Source organism: Rhinopithecus bieti, unplaced genomic scaffold (assembly GCF_001698545.2).
Source record: "Rhinopithecus bieti isolate Rb0 unplaced genomic scaffold, ASM169854v2 scaffold_5023, whole genome shotgun sequence".
In the NCBI taxonomy this organism is placed as follows: domain Eukaryota; kingdom Metazoa; phylum Chordata; class Mammalia; order Primates; family Cercopithecidae; genus Rhinopithecus; species Rhinopithecus bieti.
The window spans coordinates 2,050,000-2,071,736 of NW_016805223.1; the positions used below are offsets into that span (position 1 = coordinate 2,050,000).

Genomic DNA, 21,737 nt, shown 5'->3' on the forward strand with positions numbered 1-21,737 from the left:
ATTCAACCCGGGGGAAAAAAGAAAGATCCCCCAAAAAAAAAAAAAAAAAAAAAAAAAAAAAAAAGAAAAGAAAAGAAAAAAGAAAAAAAGAAAAAAGTTGACTGACCCACCTTCCTAGGTGAAGCACCACTGTAGGCATGGTTGGAAACCCTGTGGCAAGGCCACTCTGGTTATTGTCTCGATTCTTTGGTTTTGAGTTATAGTTTCTTCACTTTTCACATAGATATAATCTCACTGAGTTACCAGAAGGAACAAGTGAAATAGTGTAAATAACACCATGTTGGGTGACGTCTGGTGCCATGCCTCCTCCTTTTCTTTTTACTAACTTCTCCATGAGCTCCTTTCCTTTTGCACCTTCCAGGTTCTCAAGCTGCCCTTCCTCCCTGGGGCCTTCAAGAACACAACGATGAGAGCTCCCTGGGTCTCTTCACCAGCAGTCCTCCATAATATCAGCAATGTGGCTCTGGGTCTGTGTCCCTATTGGGGACTCACAAGGCTCACATTTAGTAAGAGCATGTCTTTGAAAGAACAAGGAAAACCATAAACATATTGTAAGCTGGGCTGTCAGAAGAGGCTCAAATTCTTGCTCTGCCAACTTACTAGTCCTAGGGCCTTCAAAGTGCCACTTAAACTCTTGGAACCTTAAATCCTATATCCGTAAAATAGGGGTAATGTTATTTCTTCACAGGACCCAGGAACTGACAAAAATATGCAGAAAAGTACCCAGCGCTTGGTCAGGAATGTAATTGTTAAACACTGAGCTTCAGTAATACAGCACTAGCATTAATGAGCACATATGTGCCCAGCATGATGCCAAGCTCTTTCTTTTCTACAAATTTTCATTAACTGTGGAATAAGGACACACCATATTACTTGAATTGATTTAATCATCCTAATATTGTGAAGAATTTTGCAATCCTATAGTATACATTACAACACAGTTTCATTTCTTTCTCGTTTTTTGGAAGAGATACAACCAAACTTTGTGGGTGACAAATGACATCACCACAGAATGTCATCATACCATCTTAGCATGGTCTTATAATTATATATGTTGACATAAGAGATGATAACATTGCAGTATAGCACAAATGGCCCTGTAAAGAATTTATCTACTATTAACTGGCATTGAAATCTTGGGTAATATACTCCAAAGTCACTGCTTGATGATGTCACTTTCCTCATCTGTAAAATAAACATAGTCATGTATCCTCCCCATCTCGCTGTGAGAATTAAACAAGATGCTAAATGTGAATTTCTCAGGCCACAAAAGTACTCAGCAAATGTACTATTATATTATGAATTCATCAAATCTATTATATATAATAGATTTGTCAAATATATAATATATTCATCAAATATAATATTTGAAGATTTCATAATGGAAATATTATATTTAATAGAGACTCCATGCAAGTGGTCTTTCTCTACTTTTATTCCTTTCTTGCTTTTATGTCTTAGAAGTTTATATGTTGAGTTCTATTCAGTAATTTTGGATAATTAGTTGGTTACCATAATTCTACTGCTATCTACCCAAACAATAGATTAAAATGCTTGTTCTTGGCCAGGTATGGTGGCTTACGCCTGTAATCCTAGTACTCTGAAAGGCTAAGGCAGGTGGATCACCTGAAGTCAGGAGTTCGAGACCAGCCTGGCCAAATATGGCAAAACCCCGTCTCTACTAAAAATACAAAAATTAGCTGGGCATAGTGGCAGCTGCCTATAATCCCAGCTACTCAGGAAGCTGAGGCTGGAGAGTCGCTTGAACCCGGGGGGCAGAGTTTGTAGTGAGCTGAGATCGTGCCATTGCACTCCAGCCTGTGCAACAAGAGTGAAACTCCATCTCAAAAACAAACAAACAAAAAACAAGGTGCTTGTTCTTTCATATTTTATTAAAGTATTTGTCCTTCATAAAAGTAATGTGCTCATTATAGAAAATTTAAAATAGAAAATATTAAGACTTCCAAACAAAGGAAAACAAAAGGGTGCATGTCTAAAAAGCTAATACATCCATTCTAAACATTCTGATATTTTAAAAAGTTTGTTTTGCTTTCTAATGACAGTTATTTTGTAGAANATAGAAATGTGTCCAGAATCATCTGAACTCTACTGATACCATTCTGTCTCAAGCCACCACATCACCGTGGATGACAGCAATAATCTCCTAAATAGTCCCCATACTTCTAGAAGGTATTCTCAAAACGGCAGTCTGAGTGATCTTGGTTAAATGGAAATCGGATTGTTGTTCTACGGTTGATCCAAGAATCAACGCTGGCCTACACAGCTTGCTATGATCAACACGGGTTCTTCCCCACCCTCTCTTACTGTTCCTGTAATACATCAGAGGAAGAATGGCTCCTGGTTCAGAGTCTTTTCACTCACTATTCCCTCCACCTGCAATGTTTTCCCCCTAGATATCTCAGTGGTCTTCTCTCTTACTTACTGGCACACTCTGGGGATTTAAGAAATGCCATGTTCAATGAAAGGACTGAACCAACTAATATTAATAATATCTCTATGTGGTTCTCATCTTCAAGAGCAAGCTATCCAGCATTTGTCAGCAGAAATGTTTCTATTTATATTTCCATATTTTGCAGTGATTTTAGGCAGAGCTGCAGCAAATGGCCATGCATGCTTTCCAAAGGTGCCATTCATAGTGAAGTTTCTATGAATGGTGCTTTCTGGACTTGAGCAACATGGTGGCCCTGATGTTAGGACTCTGAATTTCCTTTGGAACACGCACAAAAAATTCAGATATCACAAAGGTATTTTAATTTCAGAACAATTCAAACTATGCAATTTGTCTAATATGTATTATATGGTGTTGTATTGTGACATAAATTCAACAGACTGGGACAGAAGAAGAAATAATCTGAAAACAGAAGATAGTTTCTTTCATGGGTTAATATACCCCCCAAATTAATATTGTGCCTACTATACACAAAATATGGTAGTACTTGCAGTGGGCATACAAAGACAATCACAATATTTATCCTTGAAGAAGTTCCATTTTATTAGAGGAGAGAGGAGATTACAGAGATAGTTTAACCCCAAAACTCATATAAACTGGAAAAGGTGTGGGGTATCACAGGCTGAATGCATCATTTCTATTTCTGAATGGAGGTAATTTTGGTTTGGCTTTGTTCAACCAGCAGCCAGATCATGAAACAGAACATTGCCAGCATCCCAGAAGCAACTATCTGTACCTGGGGACTTTTTCAAAGATTCCGACGATTAGAAATGGGGAAAAGCCACGATGGAAGTAATTGGGCTAACTGGTTTTAGTCACATCTAGTGGTAACAGGATGACTGCATAAAAGGGAATTGAGGCAAGTCATTTATGGGGTGTTTTACTAGAAGAGGGTAGTAACACTTCTGGTAAGAGAGGGTTGATGATAATGCAGCAGTCAGGCGTTAGACTAGTTGTAGGTAGGGGATACTACTAAAGAGAGGTAGCTTGTTAATGCTAATTCTGTCTGAGATAATTAAAAATATGACGGGGCTCGTCTTTTTTTGCCTCTCTGAGAGAAGCCTTGCTGAGTGTCTTTTTCTCAGTCACCATGGCATTTCAAATATGCTTTCACTCTCAGACTAATTTCTCTAGCCTTCCCTTTATTCATTTTGTTGCTTTGTGTTTTTATGTCCTTGGCAGCCTGAGTGAGTAAATGCTGGTTTTTGTGAGACAGGCCTAATGTGATAAATGTGCCACAGTTACCAGCCAAGAAAACAGGTGGCCTGGTGAACAAGGAAAAGATACCCAAGAGATCAATCTGGGCTGCTTATTGTGAGACTGCGAGGCCCTGGATTTGTTCCTAAGTGAACATGAGACCAAGAATTTGTCCTGATTTGGACAGGTGGCAAGGAAGGTGTCTAGTGCGAAGAAGATTAGAGAAACAGAAGGCCAGGGACCTGCGCTCAACTGGAAAGGAGGTCAGGAAGGTTAGAAGTACTTTACTGAATTTATTTCTCCCCTGACTCTTTCCAAAAGGGTTATGGAATGCCAGGAAACCATTGAGGGAGTTACGATGAGTGTCTGACAGGGTGTGGGAATTTCTTCAGGCTAAGAACAAGAAGGGAGACTGGGGAGGAGGTGAGAAACTATAAGGGAGAGAGAAGGAATGCGGGGAGGGACAAGGAATAGAAGGTAATGCAATTTCATCATAGGTTTAAGTGATACACAGATTCAACAGGGATCAAGCTTCAAAAGAGAAAATAAGTTCACAATGGGTTTCAAACTATCGGCAAGGTTTTATCATCTAAAGAGGAAGAGAAGGATGCAACTAGATGAGGAATACAACTTCAAAGACCCAGAAGTAAGCATCACCATTTATAGGATGGGGTGCATTTTTACACTAGGGAGTTTTAGGAAAGAGATAAGACAGACAAGAGGACTCAAACACATTTTCTGAGTAACTAAAGAAAGGAGCCCATTCCTCTGAGCCTAAGTTAGAGCAGTAATGAGAATGGAGAGAGACAGCTCAAAGAGCCCAAACATCCTTTTCCTAGGAGAGCTCCAGATCTTCTCACTGTGCTCGCACACCATCTCAATGGGCTTTTCTGATACTCATTTCAAGATTGTCAAGCAAAACACAGAATAGTTAATAGCAGGGCACACAAGCTTTGAGATAACTGTTTTAATTAAGGCAGAAGAATAAATTGCAAACAAGGATCTCAAAGTGGATTCGCTTGCCGAGTCAAAATAGGTAAGACTGGAAAAACTGTTTCTCTTCCCGCTCCACCAACGTGTGTGTGTATGTTCAATTTATCTTCACACAATACACACTTCATAGACACTACGGAGTTCACCAAGATGAGCCATGTTGAGATTTGTAGCTACAGAGAAAAGCCCCTGTGATTTACCCAGTTAAGTGAGCATGTACTTATGGAAATAATGGAATAATGGAAACAATCCATTATTTTTCCCTTAAAGAACTGTTTAGACTGTTGAGCACAATGTCTACTCTCCTGTTTGTAAGGTTATTTATAATCTTCCGTCCTCCTGCAATTATTCCCTTTCTCTGATCTTTTTGTTTACATGTAAAGAGGTATACAGTCCTCTTTTTCTTAATCCTAGGTTTTTACTGTATCTCTTCTTCCCTTAATTTGTCCCTTTATTTATACACCTTATTCAAAAATTTTTTCATATTTTTAATCGTTCTCCAGAATATTTTTATCATTTTAAAATAATAATTCCCCATTGTCACAATTCACTGAGCATTTATTATGTGCTAGTTACTTTATAAAACTGTAAATAAATCCTTACAACTTTAGGCCATAGTTATCCTCTCTAGATTATGACACTGAGGAGCAGAGAGTGCAGCACAGGCTACATCATGCTCAGGGAGATAATCTGCAAGTAGGGCTGGGTGTGCCTCGTTCCAAATTCATGTCACTGTTAAAAATCTATTGCACTGTCTACTCCCTACGTTCACGACTTAATTAAGTTCTTATCATCTTGCCTTTGTGGCTTCTAAAGTCCTATAAAAAGAGAGATTCAAAAGAAAGTATGCTAATTTTACATAACTGTACATCTCCTTAGCAAAGCATGACCTAGTTATAAACATTTTTTTAAAGTGGATTCTATTTTCATACACAAAAAAAGGGGGCACAGACGAGAAAATGGAAGTTGAAAACTAACCAAAGGCCAGTCTACCCTTCTTTATTCATTCTTGTATTGAAAAAAAGTTGATTGGCCTGGTGCGGTGGCTCATGCCTGTAATCCCAGCACTTTGGGAGGCCGAGCCAGGCGGATCATGAGGTCAAGAGATCGAGACCATCCTGGCTAACACGGTGAAACCCCGTCTCTACTAAAAATACAAAAAACTAGCCGAGCGAGGTGGCGGGCGCCTGTAGTCCCAGCTACTTGGGAGACTGAAGCAGGAGAATGGCGTAAACCCGGGAGGCGGAGCTTGCAGTGAGCTGAGATCCGGCCACTGCACTTCAGCCCGGGCGACAGAGCAAGACTCCGTCTCAAAAAAAAAAAAAAAAGTAAGAAGTTTAGGACTCATCACTACACAGCTGAACTTGGAAATGAACTATGTCATCGTATCAATAACAAATATAATGGGGCCATAGCTTTTTAGAAACTCACTGTTAATAGGAAGGCAGGAAAAGAAGAAACTGTCTGAGTTGTACATGAGAGTACTTTTTTCAATAGTATTACAATCTCCTCCCTTTTAACTTTTCAAACATCAATCCTTAATATTTCATGAATTCCCCATGTGCCAGAATTTATATGCAGTAGGTACCTTGTAACAAAAATTCATTGATTTAAATTGTTTCAATCGACACCAAATTTACTACTATGCACCTACAGAAAAAATTTATAATGTATTCTATCTGAAATAATGATTTTCTAGTAATTTTAAAGAGAGACTTCTCATCTTGATCTTCATTCTTTTGGAGGGCACAAGAGAATTCAAAGAATCCCTTGAATTACAGGCCCACATGAGACACCAAGGCACCAAATCCTCACCTTTGAGATTTATAAACTGAATTCAATAAAGACTTTATATTATTTGCCTCACTTGGACATGGGAATACTTGACAACATACAAATACACAGTGTTGTATTATTACTAATACCATAGTTTGAAACCTATTTTCTACACATTCCTTAAAATTTTGAGAAAAGAGCTGTGAGAAATTGGGTATATGTTACAAACGACAAGAAATCGAAGTACTAGAAAACATTTTTGGAGTCCATGTCAATCCTTCACTTTACAGATAAGAAATCTGAATCCCAGAGACTATAGGTACCACACAGCACAACCTTTAACCAACTCACTGAACCAACTGTATAAACCTGCCTTGCTTGCTTTCTTGCAAGCCAATCTGAAAAAAAAGAAAAAAAAAGACAATCTGCAATGCAATCCCTTCCCCCAAACAAAACTAGTGGATACAAAAATACAAGTAACTGATAGCATTTTAAAACACTGCCTTCTAATCACCACTGCAGCAAATATAAATCCTGTAATTCCTTCTGTCTAATCCCAACTGGATATATTTTCCAAGTCACTTGGAAATTCACTAACAAGCAAATCAGAAGTACAAAATCACATAAGAGAGTGGATTTCCCATACAAAATTCACTCAAACTCTGGCATTTTCATTGGCATTTGCAAAAGCATTTTAAAAAGACTCAAAACACATATATTTCATTTAAACATTTATTTTTAAGCTGAGGAAGTGTTATTATTCATTCAATCTGTTGGCATAACAATCTAAGAATATATATAACCAGCAAGTTGGCAAGAAACTAATATGAGAATCATAGTATGTATTTCCTTAAACAAGAAATAAAATTCAAATAGAACATCCTTTCAGGCAATTTTGTAATCCGGATCCAATTCTAGAATGGAGAATATTCCTAACTGAGCTCAATATACATTGCACATTACTGTATAAACAGCAATATAGTAGATATATTGATGATACAAAAATGGAAAACACACCATCCCTACTCTTATGTTAAAATCTTCTAAAGGAAGTAAACATATAATTTCAGTATAAATATTTACATTCCCACAACTACTTCCAAGTCCAAACCACCATCATCTCTTGATGAAAACATTGCAACAACTATCTACAGAGTTTCCCTTGTTCTATTCTGACCTTTCTCTAGTCCTGTCTTCTCCACATGGTCCCGTCCAGTACACTTACAATAAAATGCAAAACTCCTTAGCTCAGTCTCCAAGTCCCTATGGGCCCTACCTCTGATTCCTCTGTGGCCTCCTTTCGTCCCATTTTCCTACCTGGTTCAATGTGTTCCAGTCACATTAGCTTTTTTTTTTTTCTCTGCTGTGAACACAAGCCTAATATTGTCTTAAACCTTTTAACTTTCTCTTTCTTCTGTATGAACCTGGCTCTTTAATAGTTGGATTAACATAGAGATTTCAAATATCATATTCTCAAAAATGCTTTATCTGACTACCTTGTCTCAAGGAGTATCCAACTTCCTACTCATCACCTTCTAAAGGTGACATCATCCTGTTTATTTCCTATAGAGCATTACTTTCTTTCTGAACACAGAACAGTGAGGTTGAACATAGTAGATACACTGTATAAATATTAAAATTACTAAAAAACATTCTCATGAACTGTAAAATAAGTCATGACATATGAATTTGAGTTCTAAAACTGTGCACAGCAGGGCCTACTGATTGAAAATATCTACCTACATCTCTATTTGCCATTGTTTTGGGGAAAAAAAAGGAAACAAAAAAAAAATAAAACCCCAAAAACCCCAAACAAAACAGAATATATATATATATACTTTTTTCTTTCTTTCTTTCTTTTTTTTTTTTTTGAGACAGAGTCTTGCTGTCTCACCCGGGCTGGAGTGCAGTGGTGTGATCTCAGCTCACTCAACTTCTGCCTCCTGGCTTCGAGTGATTCTCCTGCCTTAGCGTCCTGAGTAGCTAGGATTACAGGCATGCGCCACCACGCCCAGCTAGGTTTTGCATTTTTAGTAGAGACGGGGTTTCTCCATGTTACCCAGGCTGTTCTTGAACTCCTGACCTAGTGATCTGCCCGCCTCGGCCTCCCAAAGTGCTGGGATTGCAGGAATGAGCCACCGTGCCCGAACTCAGAATATATTTTATGGAAGAAAAAGCATGACAGTAGTCAAGGAATCCAAAAGTTACCTGTAATTAACTTGAGCAAGTCAACTTCATTTCTCTAAGCTTCAATCTACTTATTTGTTCAACAGACGGGTTATATTATATAATTTTAACAGAACTTTACAGTTCCAGTTCTAAAATTCAATCCTTTGAAATAGATTCCTCTAAATGAAAATCATTAAGATTCTCTTAAATTTTCATGGTTTATAATCTGAGCTCAGTGAGGAAAGAATATCATTCACTCAATTATGGCCTTCCCATCTGTTTGTAGATTATTTTGCCCTAACTACTACTCCTTTTTGGAACCTCATTTTGAGTTCTTTCTATTACCAATTCCAAAGTAGGAAAAAATATTGAAACTTATACAACTTCATAAAATACCTAACATTATATTTCATAAAATTATATTGAATTATATAGTCATTCCTCCTTTAGAAAATAAAATACTCCTTATAATGTATGTGTGTCAAAATACTTAATCCAAGGGTACTCAGAAGAATCAGTTTTACACATGCATTTAAAGACATTTGTTATCACTGCTTTTCAAATACTGTATGAAATAAAAGTTTGTAGGATGGGCGTGGTGGCTCAATGCCTAATACCCAANTTTGGAACCTCATTTTGAGTTCTTTCTATTACCAATTCCAAAGTAGGAAAAAATATTGAAACTTATACAACTTCATAAAATACCTAACATTATATTTCATAAAATTATATTGAATTATATAGTCATTCCTCCTTTAGAAAATAAAATACTCCTTATAATGTATGTGTGTCAAAAATACTTAATCCAAGGGTACTCAGAAGAATCAGTTTTTACACATGCATTTAAAGACATTTGTTATCACTGCTTTTCAAATACTGTATGAAATAAAAAGTTTGTAGGATGGGCGTGGTGGCTCAATGCCTCTAACCCCAGAATTTTGGGAGGCCAAGGCAGGTGGATCACCTGAGGTCAGGAGTTTTGAGACCAGCCTGGCCAATATGGTAAAACCTCATCTCTAATACAAAAATTAGCTGGGTGTGGTGGCAGGCACCTGTAATCCCAGCTACTCGGGAGGCTGAGGCAGGAGAATCGCTTGAACCTAGGAGGTGGAGGTTGCAGTGAGCCGAGATTGCACCATTGCACTCCAGCCTGGGCAACAAGAGTGAAATTCCATCTCAAAAAATTAAAAAAAAAAAAAAAAGTTTGTAGAACTTTCTGTTCAACTAAATCCAAAAATTTCTCATGGGAGAAATACCCACTACTATCACAACTGGAAAAAATATTTTAGGAGCGTGATGTAATGTAAAGTTCACAATAATTTTTTTTTTTATAAGATAGAGGATGGATATAATCGGATTAATAAGGGGGACAACTTTTAAAATTAATAAAATAGTGAAATTGCAATTCAAATGGATCAATGATACTGTTTGAAGAAACTGATTATGAAAAACCTATATATAATATTGTCTATAATATTATAGGAAACAAGTTTAGAAGATGCAGTAGTAGAATTATTATGAGGCAAATGAAATGCAGGCAGTAGATAGTGAAAAACAAACAAACAAACAAACAAACCTCCTATTTTATAACATGCAATGACAGGCAGCCCTTTTAGCACTCAGGGAAAATCACCATGGAACTACTTTCATATACAGCTGAGGTACTCAAAAATACTAGACATAAGAAAATCCTGAAGTACTTCATATAGGAAAACCTATAAAAATAAAAATAAATTCTGTAGCAAACTTAAATTAGTTGACTACTATTTTAACATGGCATTACAACTGCATTGTGAAACAAAATCAGGAGTTGTACCATCCTGCATTAATGCTGGAAAGATAATGCACTGCAACCCTAGGTTTATAAACATAGACACACAATAACATAAATTAAAAAATGAATTTGTGGTTGTTTGAATATCTCCATTATTTTATTATTTCCATTCTTCTACATTTGCAGCCTTTCACTGATTCATTTTTACTAGCTAGAAACTAGGAGAAGGAATTATTCTACTAGTGTATTAGCTTTATTTCCTTATATTTAATTTCTGTCCACTTTTAAGTTTACTACTTGATAGTTACTAATACATCAAAGCCAACAGTGATCAAAAAAAACCACTTTTTTCCCCCAAGGCATCAGCTAAAGTAAATGCGTTTTGGCTCCCTAAAAGAAATTTCAACTGCAAATCTGGCAGAAATAAGCACATCTTACACAATATCAAACCAGCTATATACTTCGCCTCACTAAACACATGACTCACTACTAATGACAAAGCAGAGTGTGACAGAGTTGTTATGTAACCTCATTCTAGACTGATTAAGGCCAAGGCTCAACGAAATGAGACAGCCATCCTTTGCACCCTTTACAGCTTATCCTCGGCCTCAATATTTGGCATTTACAGGCTGGTGTACATCCATATCTTCCAAAAAGCAAGATTTTTGAGGTCAAAATGTAAACTTCTAAAACTTCAAAATGACATGCTCAGTGAGGAATACATTATCATTTAGAATGAAGAGAAGCAAATGTTTTATTATAAACTATGCATAAGGCAAGGAGCTAGATGCTTTCCTGATGAGATCTCATTTAAACTCCACATTGAACTTGAAAAAAACAACTGTGCAATGCCATCCCTGTTAAAATCCTATTAAAATTACTAAAGGAAATTATAATACACAGCCCCTTTAATAGGACTGATTTGAATGAGAAGGTAGGAATATAGCATGAGGCTAAATCTGCAATAACAAAGTCCATCTCCTCTTAAGATGTTCTTGAGCAGCAAAACCTAGATTTCGTATCAACATTAATAGTAAATGTGGGGGACGTGGAAAAAAAACTATCAACCACTCACCATAATGCATGTAACAGTTTCCTTTGGTGGGATCCAGCTCAATAGCCTTCAAGAAGAGCTTTTCAGCCTCACTCTTACGACCCTTGAAAAACAGAGAAAATGGATGATTCAGCAACAGATCATGAGGGATTCTTCACTGCCTGAGCCTAACTGAAGTAGCCAAATGTCTACTTGGTAATCATCATAGGAGAGAAAAAAAAAAAATTGTTTTTATCTAAATGAGGATGATCAAGGGAAAAGTGTTGAGAGAGAACACTGAGGTCTGAACCCTGGAAGGCATGAAGAATATATAACAGAAGATGAGAATGGCCTACCAAAAACATCAGGCCAGGAAAGCAAGAGATAAGGTGGAAAAAAAAAAAAAAGGTTTCATGGAAACCAGAAAGACAAGACAGTTTTAAAGAAACATTATTGTCATTTTCTATTTTATTTTCTCCCTTTGTTTCCTCTTCATTCCTTCTTTTTCTTTGTAAAGAACTGCGGCCATTTTAAATTTTGAGATGATTTTGTCATCCTTTATGTAGAAAAGAAGTCACAATTTGGTGAATCTCAAGCAGCTACTATTTATCCTTGCTGCCATCATTCAGGACTAAAATTCGGCTAATCCAGGATTTAATCTAAAGCTAGGTCACCTTCTTTGTTGTGGTTTTAAGTAAACATTACCATCATATGAACAAGAAAAAGCAAAAAATGGGAGAATGTTTACATACAACAAATTGACTTTTCATTAAAGAATACTACAGGGGAAACAGATTCTAAAAGCATACATTCTTCACCTAGTTATCGCCTCTGAACCACAGTTACCTCCACTGTAACACAGAGGGATGGCACAAGACAGGAGAACAACCCTAAGAAGCACTTTCCTGGAACAGTTCTATCTTGTTTGGCATGGTTGGATTGAAGATGTACAGTGACTGTGAAGGGTAGTAAGACACTGGGTGGTGCCCAAAGCCACAGACCATGGTAAAGACAAATGACCTCATCTGCCTGTTCCTAATTTATATACTCTCTACCTACATAAACTTCAGGCAATGCTTTTTTCTTACTTTGCATATATTTTTAAAACTGTTAGAGTTATATAATTAACCTAATTTGCTACATTAGGGGTATCCAATCTTTTGGCTTTCCTCGGCTACATTGGAAGAAGAAGAATTGTACACACATAAAGCACACTAACACTAATGATAGCTTATCAGTTTTTTTTTTTTTATAAAAAAAGGTTCATGCATAACTCTCATAAAGTTTTAAGAAAGTTTATGAATTTGTGTTGGGCTGCATTCAAAGCTGTCCTGGGCTGCATGCTGCCTGCAGGCTGCGGGTTGGACAACTTGTGCTACATGCTACGCAGCTTTGACTCTTTTCTTCATACTCCCTCTCCTTTTGTTCATTCCTTCATTTAAAAAATAAACTCACTGTTGCTACGTCCTTCATTAACTCATTATTCTAGTAGCTAGGACATAGCCTAGTGTCTCTAACACCTATAGCTAGTGATAAGCAAAGGACCAGATAACTGACTTCCTCATTTTTTCTATCAATTCAGTAATGCTACTCTATTCAGTAACTCCTCCTTAAATCGGAAATCTTGTCAAATACCAATAATTAAAATTTTTAAATTCCCTGCAATGTTTCCCACAATATTTTAACTTCAAAGGAAAGCACAGACAGAATGTTTCCTATACATACACTTCATAAAGTTACAAATAAGAAGAATTAGCAAGAATCTTACCAATTAAGTTTCCCTAAATAATTTAGTAACTGTAACAAATCAGGCAGCCAAATGTATGAATTAGGAGCACAGATTCTAGGGAAGCAGAACAGCTCCCATACTTGTTTAGCTATGTGACCCTTGGAAAATTATTTCACCTCGTAACTATAATTTATTTAATACAAAAAAAAAAAAAAAAAGGAGGGCAGGCAGAGCATGCGATTTTTAGGGTAATGCAACTATTTCATCTGATATTATAATGGTAGATACATGCCATTAAGTACTTGTCCAAATTCATAGAATACTCAACACAAAGAGCGAACTGCAATATAAACTGTAGACTGTAATTCACTCAACTGTAACAAATCTACGACACCAAAGTAAGTTGATCATAAAAGGGGAAACTGTATATCTGGGGTTGTGGGAAGGTGAGGAGGTTTATGGGAATACTCTGTACTTTCTGCTCAATTTTTAATAACCTAAAACTACTCTAAAATAGTCTTAATTTTTAAAAAGGATAATAGTAAAACCTATCTCCTAGGATTTCTGATTTATCTGATATGATACATGTAAATTAACTATTATACTACCTACGTATATGTTTGTAATAAATGTTAATTGATACTTTATATGTATATACACATACATATATTTGATAGTATGCAAAAAATGCGGAGTTATAAATGACAAATAACGTATTTAGTTTTATATACAGCCCCCAAAGCACAAGGTCATCTGACAAATCATCACTGGAAAGCAATATACAAAGAACTTGCAAAAAATGATACTTTAAGAAAAAGGATGTAAAATGAAAGCTATCATCAGTAAAGCACTGTCTATACAAATGTCATATACAAAGATTTAAAAAGGAAGCGTCCACTTAAGTTTTAAGAACAGAAGAGAAGGAACTGGCTCTTTTATCAATGCCACAGCAAACAGGGTAGTAAAAATCTCTCTGTATAGTCCATTGGCAAAACAATATTATGAGATTTTTAAAACATGCAGCAAAACTCAAAGAACAGTACCCTCTTGTTGCTCAGTAGATCAAATGTTTAAATGCAATGAGTCTCACGCTTTCCTAGATGCAAAATAAACACATTGAAGGCCAGAACATTCTTTCTGACATTGTACCATCACACAAAAATCCATCTTTCTGATTTGATTACTATTTATTTAGCCAAGTGCCAAATGATAAAGAGGAAAAGACAGTTCTCAGGAGAGTACAGTAAGCCCTCACTTAATGCGGTCAATCTGTTCTTGGAAATAGCAACTTCAAGTGAAATGACATATGATGAAACCACTTTTTTTTTCCTCATCAGCATTATAACAAAACAACATCAAACAAAACAATGGTATTTCAAGGACCTGCTGTTCATCCTTTTGCTTTATTAAAGTTGCAGTGTCCAAGAACATATCAACTATGTTAAATGAAGACTTGCTGTATATAAAATTAAAAGCCAACCAGGAATGAAGGTTGCTGGTTTGTAGGAAGGAAGCATGAGGAAGAAGAGGTAATATTATGTTTAATCAAATTTACTATTTCAACTGTTATTGTTCTAGATGGTTGGCAGTTAAAGTGAAGAAAAAGTCATTTCTCACCAGACTTTTCCTTATGTCTTTTAGATTATGTCAGCATTCTGCACAAACAAGCATTATTCCTCATTTTGTTTACTGGATGACATGTCTGAACACAAATACTGGTTCAGAAATGAAGAAAAAGGGACTGTATTGAGTATTAAAAACAACCAGTATTTATTAAACTCACACACACACACAAAACAAAAACAAAAACAAAAAAACCACCATCCCAATTAGGAAAGTGCCTGGTCAGGTCCACTCTGATTGGCATCAATAAAACATAGAAATGTAAGAGAAATGTTCAGTAAAGTTTGTTTAGCCTAATCTATATCATGGGATCAGTATTAAGCGAATTCATTTTGTTTTCTTAACTAAACTGGATGCCACTACCACTGTTTAGCTCAGGTGCCCGGCTGAGTGGATGTATAAGGCAAGCAGCATTTCTCCCAATGACTGATCAATGGTTTATCTAATTATAAAATACGCAATAGAAAAATACATACATATTGTCATACACACACACATAGTCCTTCAATCATTTCTAAAACTCCCCTTAAAGCAGGCAGGAATATTAAATATAAGAGATAATTAGACTATTATGGCTTCAGCTTAAATTGTTTTATTTTTAAAAAGTAAACTATACTCAAACATTTGTCCCTTATCTTTAGTGACAAATTATTTATTACATCAATTACCCAACTCTGTAGTGTGTCTTGATAACCACAACTCAGAAATATTTTACCAAATGACACCTGAAGGCACCAAGCCCTTTCATTGTTGCATTATGACTTTGAGTGTTTATGTAAATATGTATTTTTATATATTTTATATATTAAATATGTAAATTTTAGTATTTCAATTTATAATAGGAAATATGTGTATTTTGGTCTTCATCCCCAATTCCTGGTACAGAACTTCTAACATCCTTGTAGTTTCTTGAGCTATAGGGGTGCTAGGAGAATCTTTTGCTCTAATATTTGGTCTTTTACCCTAGTTTCCTGATACACAGCTTCTAATTCTTCGAAATTTTCTAGGGAATAGAGGTTTCTTTTGTTCTTATGAGGCAAATCTTGATAGGCTCCTGGATGGGGGCTGATCACCAGGAAGATCAAGCCATGATTAGAAACTCGGAATTGGCCGGGCGCGGTGGCTCAAGCCTATAACCCCAGCACTTTGGGAGGCCGAGACGGGCGGATCATGAGGTCAGGAGATCGAGACCATCCTAGCTAACACGGTGAAACCCCGTCTCTACTAAAAAAAAAACTACAAAAAACTAGCCGGGCGTGGTGGCGGGCGCCTGTAGTCCCAGCTACCCGGGAGGCTGAGGCAGGAGAATGGCGTGAACCCGGGAGGCGGAGCTTGCAGTGAGCTGAGATCCGGCCACAACACTACTCCAGCCTGGGTGACAGAGCCAGACTCCATCTCAAAAAAAAAAAAAAAAAAAAAAAAAAAAAAAAAAAAAAAAAAAAAAAAAAAAGAAACTCGGAATTTTAAGCTCCACCCCTTCCCACTATTCTCTGGGAAGAGGAGAAGAGATGGAGGCTGAGTTAATAATTTATTAGGCCTGCATGAAGAAGCCTCCATAAATATCCCTGAATTACAGGATTTGGAAAGCTTCTGTACTGATGAGTAAGAACATGTCTATACCCCAGTAGGGTGGCACAACTCAATTCCGCCAGGACAGAAGTTCCTATGCTAAGGATGTTTCCAAACCTCCCCCTGTGTATCTCTTTATCTGGCTGTTCAATCGTCTCCTTTAAAATATCCTTTGTAATAATTTGGCAATAGTAAGTCATCTGTTTTCCTGGGATCTGTGAGTCACACTAGCAAACTGGACCTGGGAAGAGGGTCATGGGAACCTCCAGTTTGCAGTTGTGTTGTATAGAAGTTGTGGGTAACCTGGAAACCTGCAACTTGGGTTGGCACCTAAAGTGGGGCAGCAGTTTTGTGAGACTGAGTCCTTAACTGTGAGGTCTGCACTAACTCTGGTTAGTGTCAGAATTTAATAGCAGGGCATCCTGTTGGTGTCTGCTGGACAACGGCTTGGTTTGTGGTAACTCTGATGATTGGTTTGTGGGGAATTCTCGCACTGATACTTGTGTTAGAAGTGTTCTAAGTTGAGAGCATAATAGGAAAAAACAGTTTTTTTCTACTATACATAAATATGAATACATAATATATTTATATGGTAAATATATAATACATTTATATGTAAAGATATATAATACATTTATATATAAATATATGTATATACACATTTTTCCCAAATGTAATTAGTGCATTAATCTTGTTCTATAAACTAGCACAAATCTTTACCTTTTCTTCTATAGCCATCCAAGTATTCCGTAAATACAATAACCTGTCAACCCAGTCAACATATAAACAGGCTACTATGATTTCTTTTCTTTTTCTTTTTTTTTTTTTCAATGAGACAGAGTCCCAAGAGTCTCACTCTGTCACCCAGGCTGGAGTGCAGTGGTGCGATCTCAGTTTACCGCAACCTCTGTCTCCTGGGTTCAAGCCATTCTCATGTCCCGGCCTCTGGAGAAGCTGGGACTACAGCGTGCACCATCACACCCAGCTAATTTTTGTATTTTTAAGTAGACATGGGTTTTCACCATGTTGGCCAGGCTAGACTTGAACTCCTGGTCTCAAGTGATCCAGCTGCCTTGGTCGCCCAAAGTGGGATTACAGATGTGAGCCACCATGCATGGCCCTATTTTCTTTATATAACTTAATAGCTTATAGTTGCTGCTTAGTTATTGATGTTCACATGTTATTAGTAAATTACAGAGCTGTGAACAAAGTAGTAACTTCTCCATTTCATATCTGGAAAATGTCATACCAGCTAAGCTTTCTAAAATGATAAAAATAGTTCTTCTGAACTAGCTCACATTCTCAAATATTTATATATTAACTGGTGATTACCTATACCTTCAGCATCAGTAGGAATACCAACTAAAATAAAATCAGGAACAAACCAGAGAACTTCATTTCAGTGGCCCTACTCTTTATTTAGAGGCTGCTTCAAGTCTGGGGAAGGAACAGTCTCTTAAGTAGTGTGTTCTAGCAGCCACTTCCATATGTCTGGTGTTTACTCTTTGGGAATTTCTTAAAATTATGAGTGTCTGTTATTTTTCACAACCAATGCAAATCATATTTTCATTTCACTTTCAAATGTTATCTCTATACGAATAACAAATGTGAAAGGGAAGCAGCTGAAAAAACAGGTCCAAAAACTTCTGTGCAGTTTGAAAAATATGTTTAACAATGCATTATAGTTAAATGAGTGTAAAAATTTGTGATGACCATAATTTACAAATAAAAGGAACATTATTTGATAGTTTAAAAAATTTTTTAAAAAATTTTATTGATACAAGTATTTGTACATATTTGTGTGTTACATGTGACATTCTGTTACATGTGATATTCCGTATAATGACCAAGTCAGAGTGTATTGAGGTGGGGTGTCCATCAACTTGAGTATTAATATTTATCATTTCTACATGCTGAAAACATTTCAAATTCTCTCTTCTAGCTATTCTGAACATACAATACATTGGTGTTAAGTACAATCACCATATTCTGCTATAGAACATTACAACTTTTTCCTTCTATCTAATGTTCGTGCCCATTAACAAACCTTCTTTATCTCCCCCTCTCACTACCACACACACACCCTTCACAACTTCTTGTATCTGAGTCTTTTAAGCATCACAGTATTTTATGTGATATGTCTTCAGGATAAAAAAGTGTTTCCTCCTCAAACAAAAAAAGAAACCATGAAAAACACCACTAACAGTTCAACTTATTCTTACAAACCAAGATGATTTATCTAAAACCATTTAAGTGTAACGGCCTCTCCCCAATGTTATATACCATGAGTCAGAGCTAACCTTAATTAGAGGCAAAGTAAAGGGACAGGGGCAGTGGTAACTTTCATGATTAAATAGTTTATCTGCATATTACAAAATATTTCCCCATCCAATTGTCAGATACCCAAAATGTGACCATGAGTTTCATTTTCTTAGGGCTAGAATAGTACATCTTCTGGAAAGCTTTTAAAATATAATAAATGTTATATAAACATCATAAATAGAAATTACAGAATAAAGCTACCTGATACAGAAATGATCTGGCTGAACAGTTAACTGATATTAATGTTTGTCCTCCCTGAATTATCATTCAAGTCCCACTTTCCATAAATGTCTGGTCTTCTGTGCCCTCTTTTCCTAAACATCCTAAAGTAGAGGCTGGCTGAAAGATACTTATAGTGTTATAGGACCTAAGCTGATTGAAAAATTATATCAAGTGACACTAGAGGTCAAAGTGAGTGCTTCACACTGTTCAAGGACAACATCGAGATTCAGCAAAGAGACCTCACAAGGGAGGAATGGTTCCGTGGTATGCCCAGAACAAGGCTGGACTCCTGAGCAAAGCTTCCCTGAGGCCCATCCCCAGTCGCCCTGCAGAGCCATCAGGCTTTAAGGTGGTGTTAGCTCAGATCAGATGGCCAGGACAGCCTCCTTCCCAGCTTTGTGAGCACCATTATATCTCCCAGATTTAGGTTAACCCATGGGAAAGGAGGAGGTCACAAAACTGGCTGAAATTAAATGGCTGACCAAGTGGGAATAAAAGACTGCAGCAGACTGAGCTTCACTCCAAGATAAAGAAGTGGATCATCACACTCAGCTGCCTTTCTGGCCTGGGAGCCAGATACGTTACATGAGCAAAGGGCACATATGAATAGTTTGCAAATACCAAAAAAACAATGGTCAGAATTTCTAAAGAAACATGTATTCGGTTTACCTAAAATGCAAATTGATACAAGGATTCATCTATCAAAAAATTTCCCAAATAAAGAGAGAATTCAATATTCCTGAGGGTTCATAAAAACAGGTGTTCAATGACACATTGTTAAAATACAGTAATATGTAACAAAACCATCCTGGGGGAAATTTGACACATATGAAAAGCATTAAATCACAGACACACTAGCCAACTGATTCTATGTATTTGTCCTAAGAAAATACCTGTAAATAGAAAGAAGTTGTTATTCATTTTTATTATAATACCGTTTATACAAACTCAATGTCCACCAGCATGAACTTGATTAACCAAAAATCATTTCAATGAAATACAATGTTTCTATTAAAATGATTGTGTAGAAAATTATTTAAACCACAAAAGTTCTTCAAGATCCAGTGCTAAATGAAATAAGCAGGCTGTAAATTATAGTTTATAACCTCATAACATTTTCTTAATTGTACCATCTGTATAATTGGCTCATTTTACTGTAGGGATTTCAAAGTTGAATATAAAGATTAGTCACTGGATCTTTCGATACTGATGAGGAGAGAACACATCTAGTGTAGACTGTTAAAAAAATGCACTATGCTAGTGGTCAAAATAAGTGTCTCAAGACCAGAGTACATCTAAGTACTGAGAAATGAAAGAGAAGGTTTCAGAGATGTGATGTTTCACTCTATAAAAATGGTTTAAGTTCCTGCTATGTGATAGGCTAGGTTCCAGGCCTTGGTAATCAAGACAAAGTTCCTTCCCTGGTGCAGCTCACATTTTAGTGGTGGAATCCTTAGTTTACACATGAGTAGGTAACACTGTCTGTGAGTCCTAAGTGTTTTATGAAAAAGAATGCGGAAGAGAGCAATGCACAACTGGGCGGGGTGGGGATGGTTACGTGTGATAAAGTGACAAAGGAAGGCCTTTAGTGATATTTGAAGAGTGACTTAAGGGAGTAGGCAGGGCATGCAAATATCTGGCATATTTCGAGTTTTTGGGCCTATCAATGAAAACATCATGGCAGCAGTTGAGCAAATCCCATAAAAAATTGTAAGTCAGGAGTATGACAGGAGGGACCAGACTGTGCAGGGCCTAGTGGGTTCTGTAAGGAGCACACAATTTCTTTGTCTTTTTTCTTTTTTTTTGGTAGTGAAAATTCGTTTCAATTTGAATGCCACAGATTGCTTTTACTCATATTGTTTTCTTAGGTGTTAACCAAGAAAAGGGTCAAATAGCCTCTGGAAACTGTGCAAATATGGAACGCTTCACGAATTTATGTGACGCCCTTGTACAGGAGCCATGAAGTCTTCTCTGTGTCCTCTCCCTTTTAGTGTATATGCTGCTGAATTGGCACCTGGAGTGTCTTTTGATGAGGAAGGAACATCATGAAGGACTTGAAATAGAGGCACAATATGATCTCACTTATAAATTTTAGAAAACACTCTAGATTTTGGGTGGAAAACCGTCTGTAAGGAGACCTCTTAGAATGTTAATACTCCACAGCTTAAATAAAAGTGATAGCAGTGGAAGTAATGAGAAATGAGTAGATTCAGGATCTCTTTCAAAGACAAGTGGCCAGTGGATCAGGTGTGGATATAACGGAAAAAGAAGAGTCAAAGATGGCTCCACCTTTAAAAAAAAAAAAAAAAATTACAGATGGGGTCTCACTCTGTTGCCTTGGCTGGACTGTAGTGGCATGATCATAGCTCACTGCAATCTTAAAATCCAGGGTTCAAGTGACCCTCTCGACTCAACTTCCCAAGTTGCTGGGACTACAGGTGCACACCACTGTGCCCGTCTAATCTGAATTCACAAATTTTCACTTGTTGTACATGGGTGAATGTAGGTATCATTTATTCCCATGGGAAAGACTGTATGAAAGCAAATGTTGATAGGAAGGTGCATGTGTAGTGGAGTGATAAGAGTTCTGTGTGATTGAGAAGATAGGATAAAAGACTATGGAAGAAATTCAGAAACACCAACTAGATAGGGTGCCATAGACCGAGAATTGACAAGACATAAGAATACTGGAAATCTGATACCTTGCAATAAGAAAGTAAAAGAAGAAGACTTGCAAGAATGCCAAGATCACTTGGACTTGGGAAGGGGAACATCACACACTGGGGCCTATCATGGGGAGGGGGGAGGGGGGAGGCATTGCACTGAGAGTTATACCTGATGTAAATGACGAGTTGATGGG

At 36.9% G+C, this 21,737-nt stretch overlaps 1 protein-coding gene across 6 annotated transcripts in view; it reads right to left on the reverse strand.

Moving 5' to 3' along the window:
* Positions 1 to 21,737, reverse strand: part of TMTC2 (transmembrane O-mannosyltransferase targeting cadherins 2) — a 466,566-nt gene that overhangs the window by 100,293 nt on the left and 344,536 nt on the right. For all 6 annotated transcript variants that reach the window (XM_017871703.1, XM_017871700.1, XM_017871704.1 and 3 more), the window contains one exon: positions 11,455 to 11,536. In XM_017871703.1, coding sequence (XP_017727192.1) covers positions 11,455 to 11,536 — 82 coding nt within the window. The remainder of the gene's footprint in view (positions 1 to 11,454; positions 11,537 to 21,737) is intronic.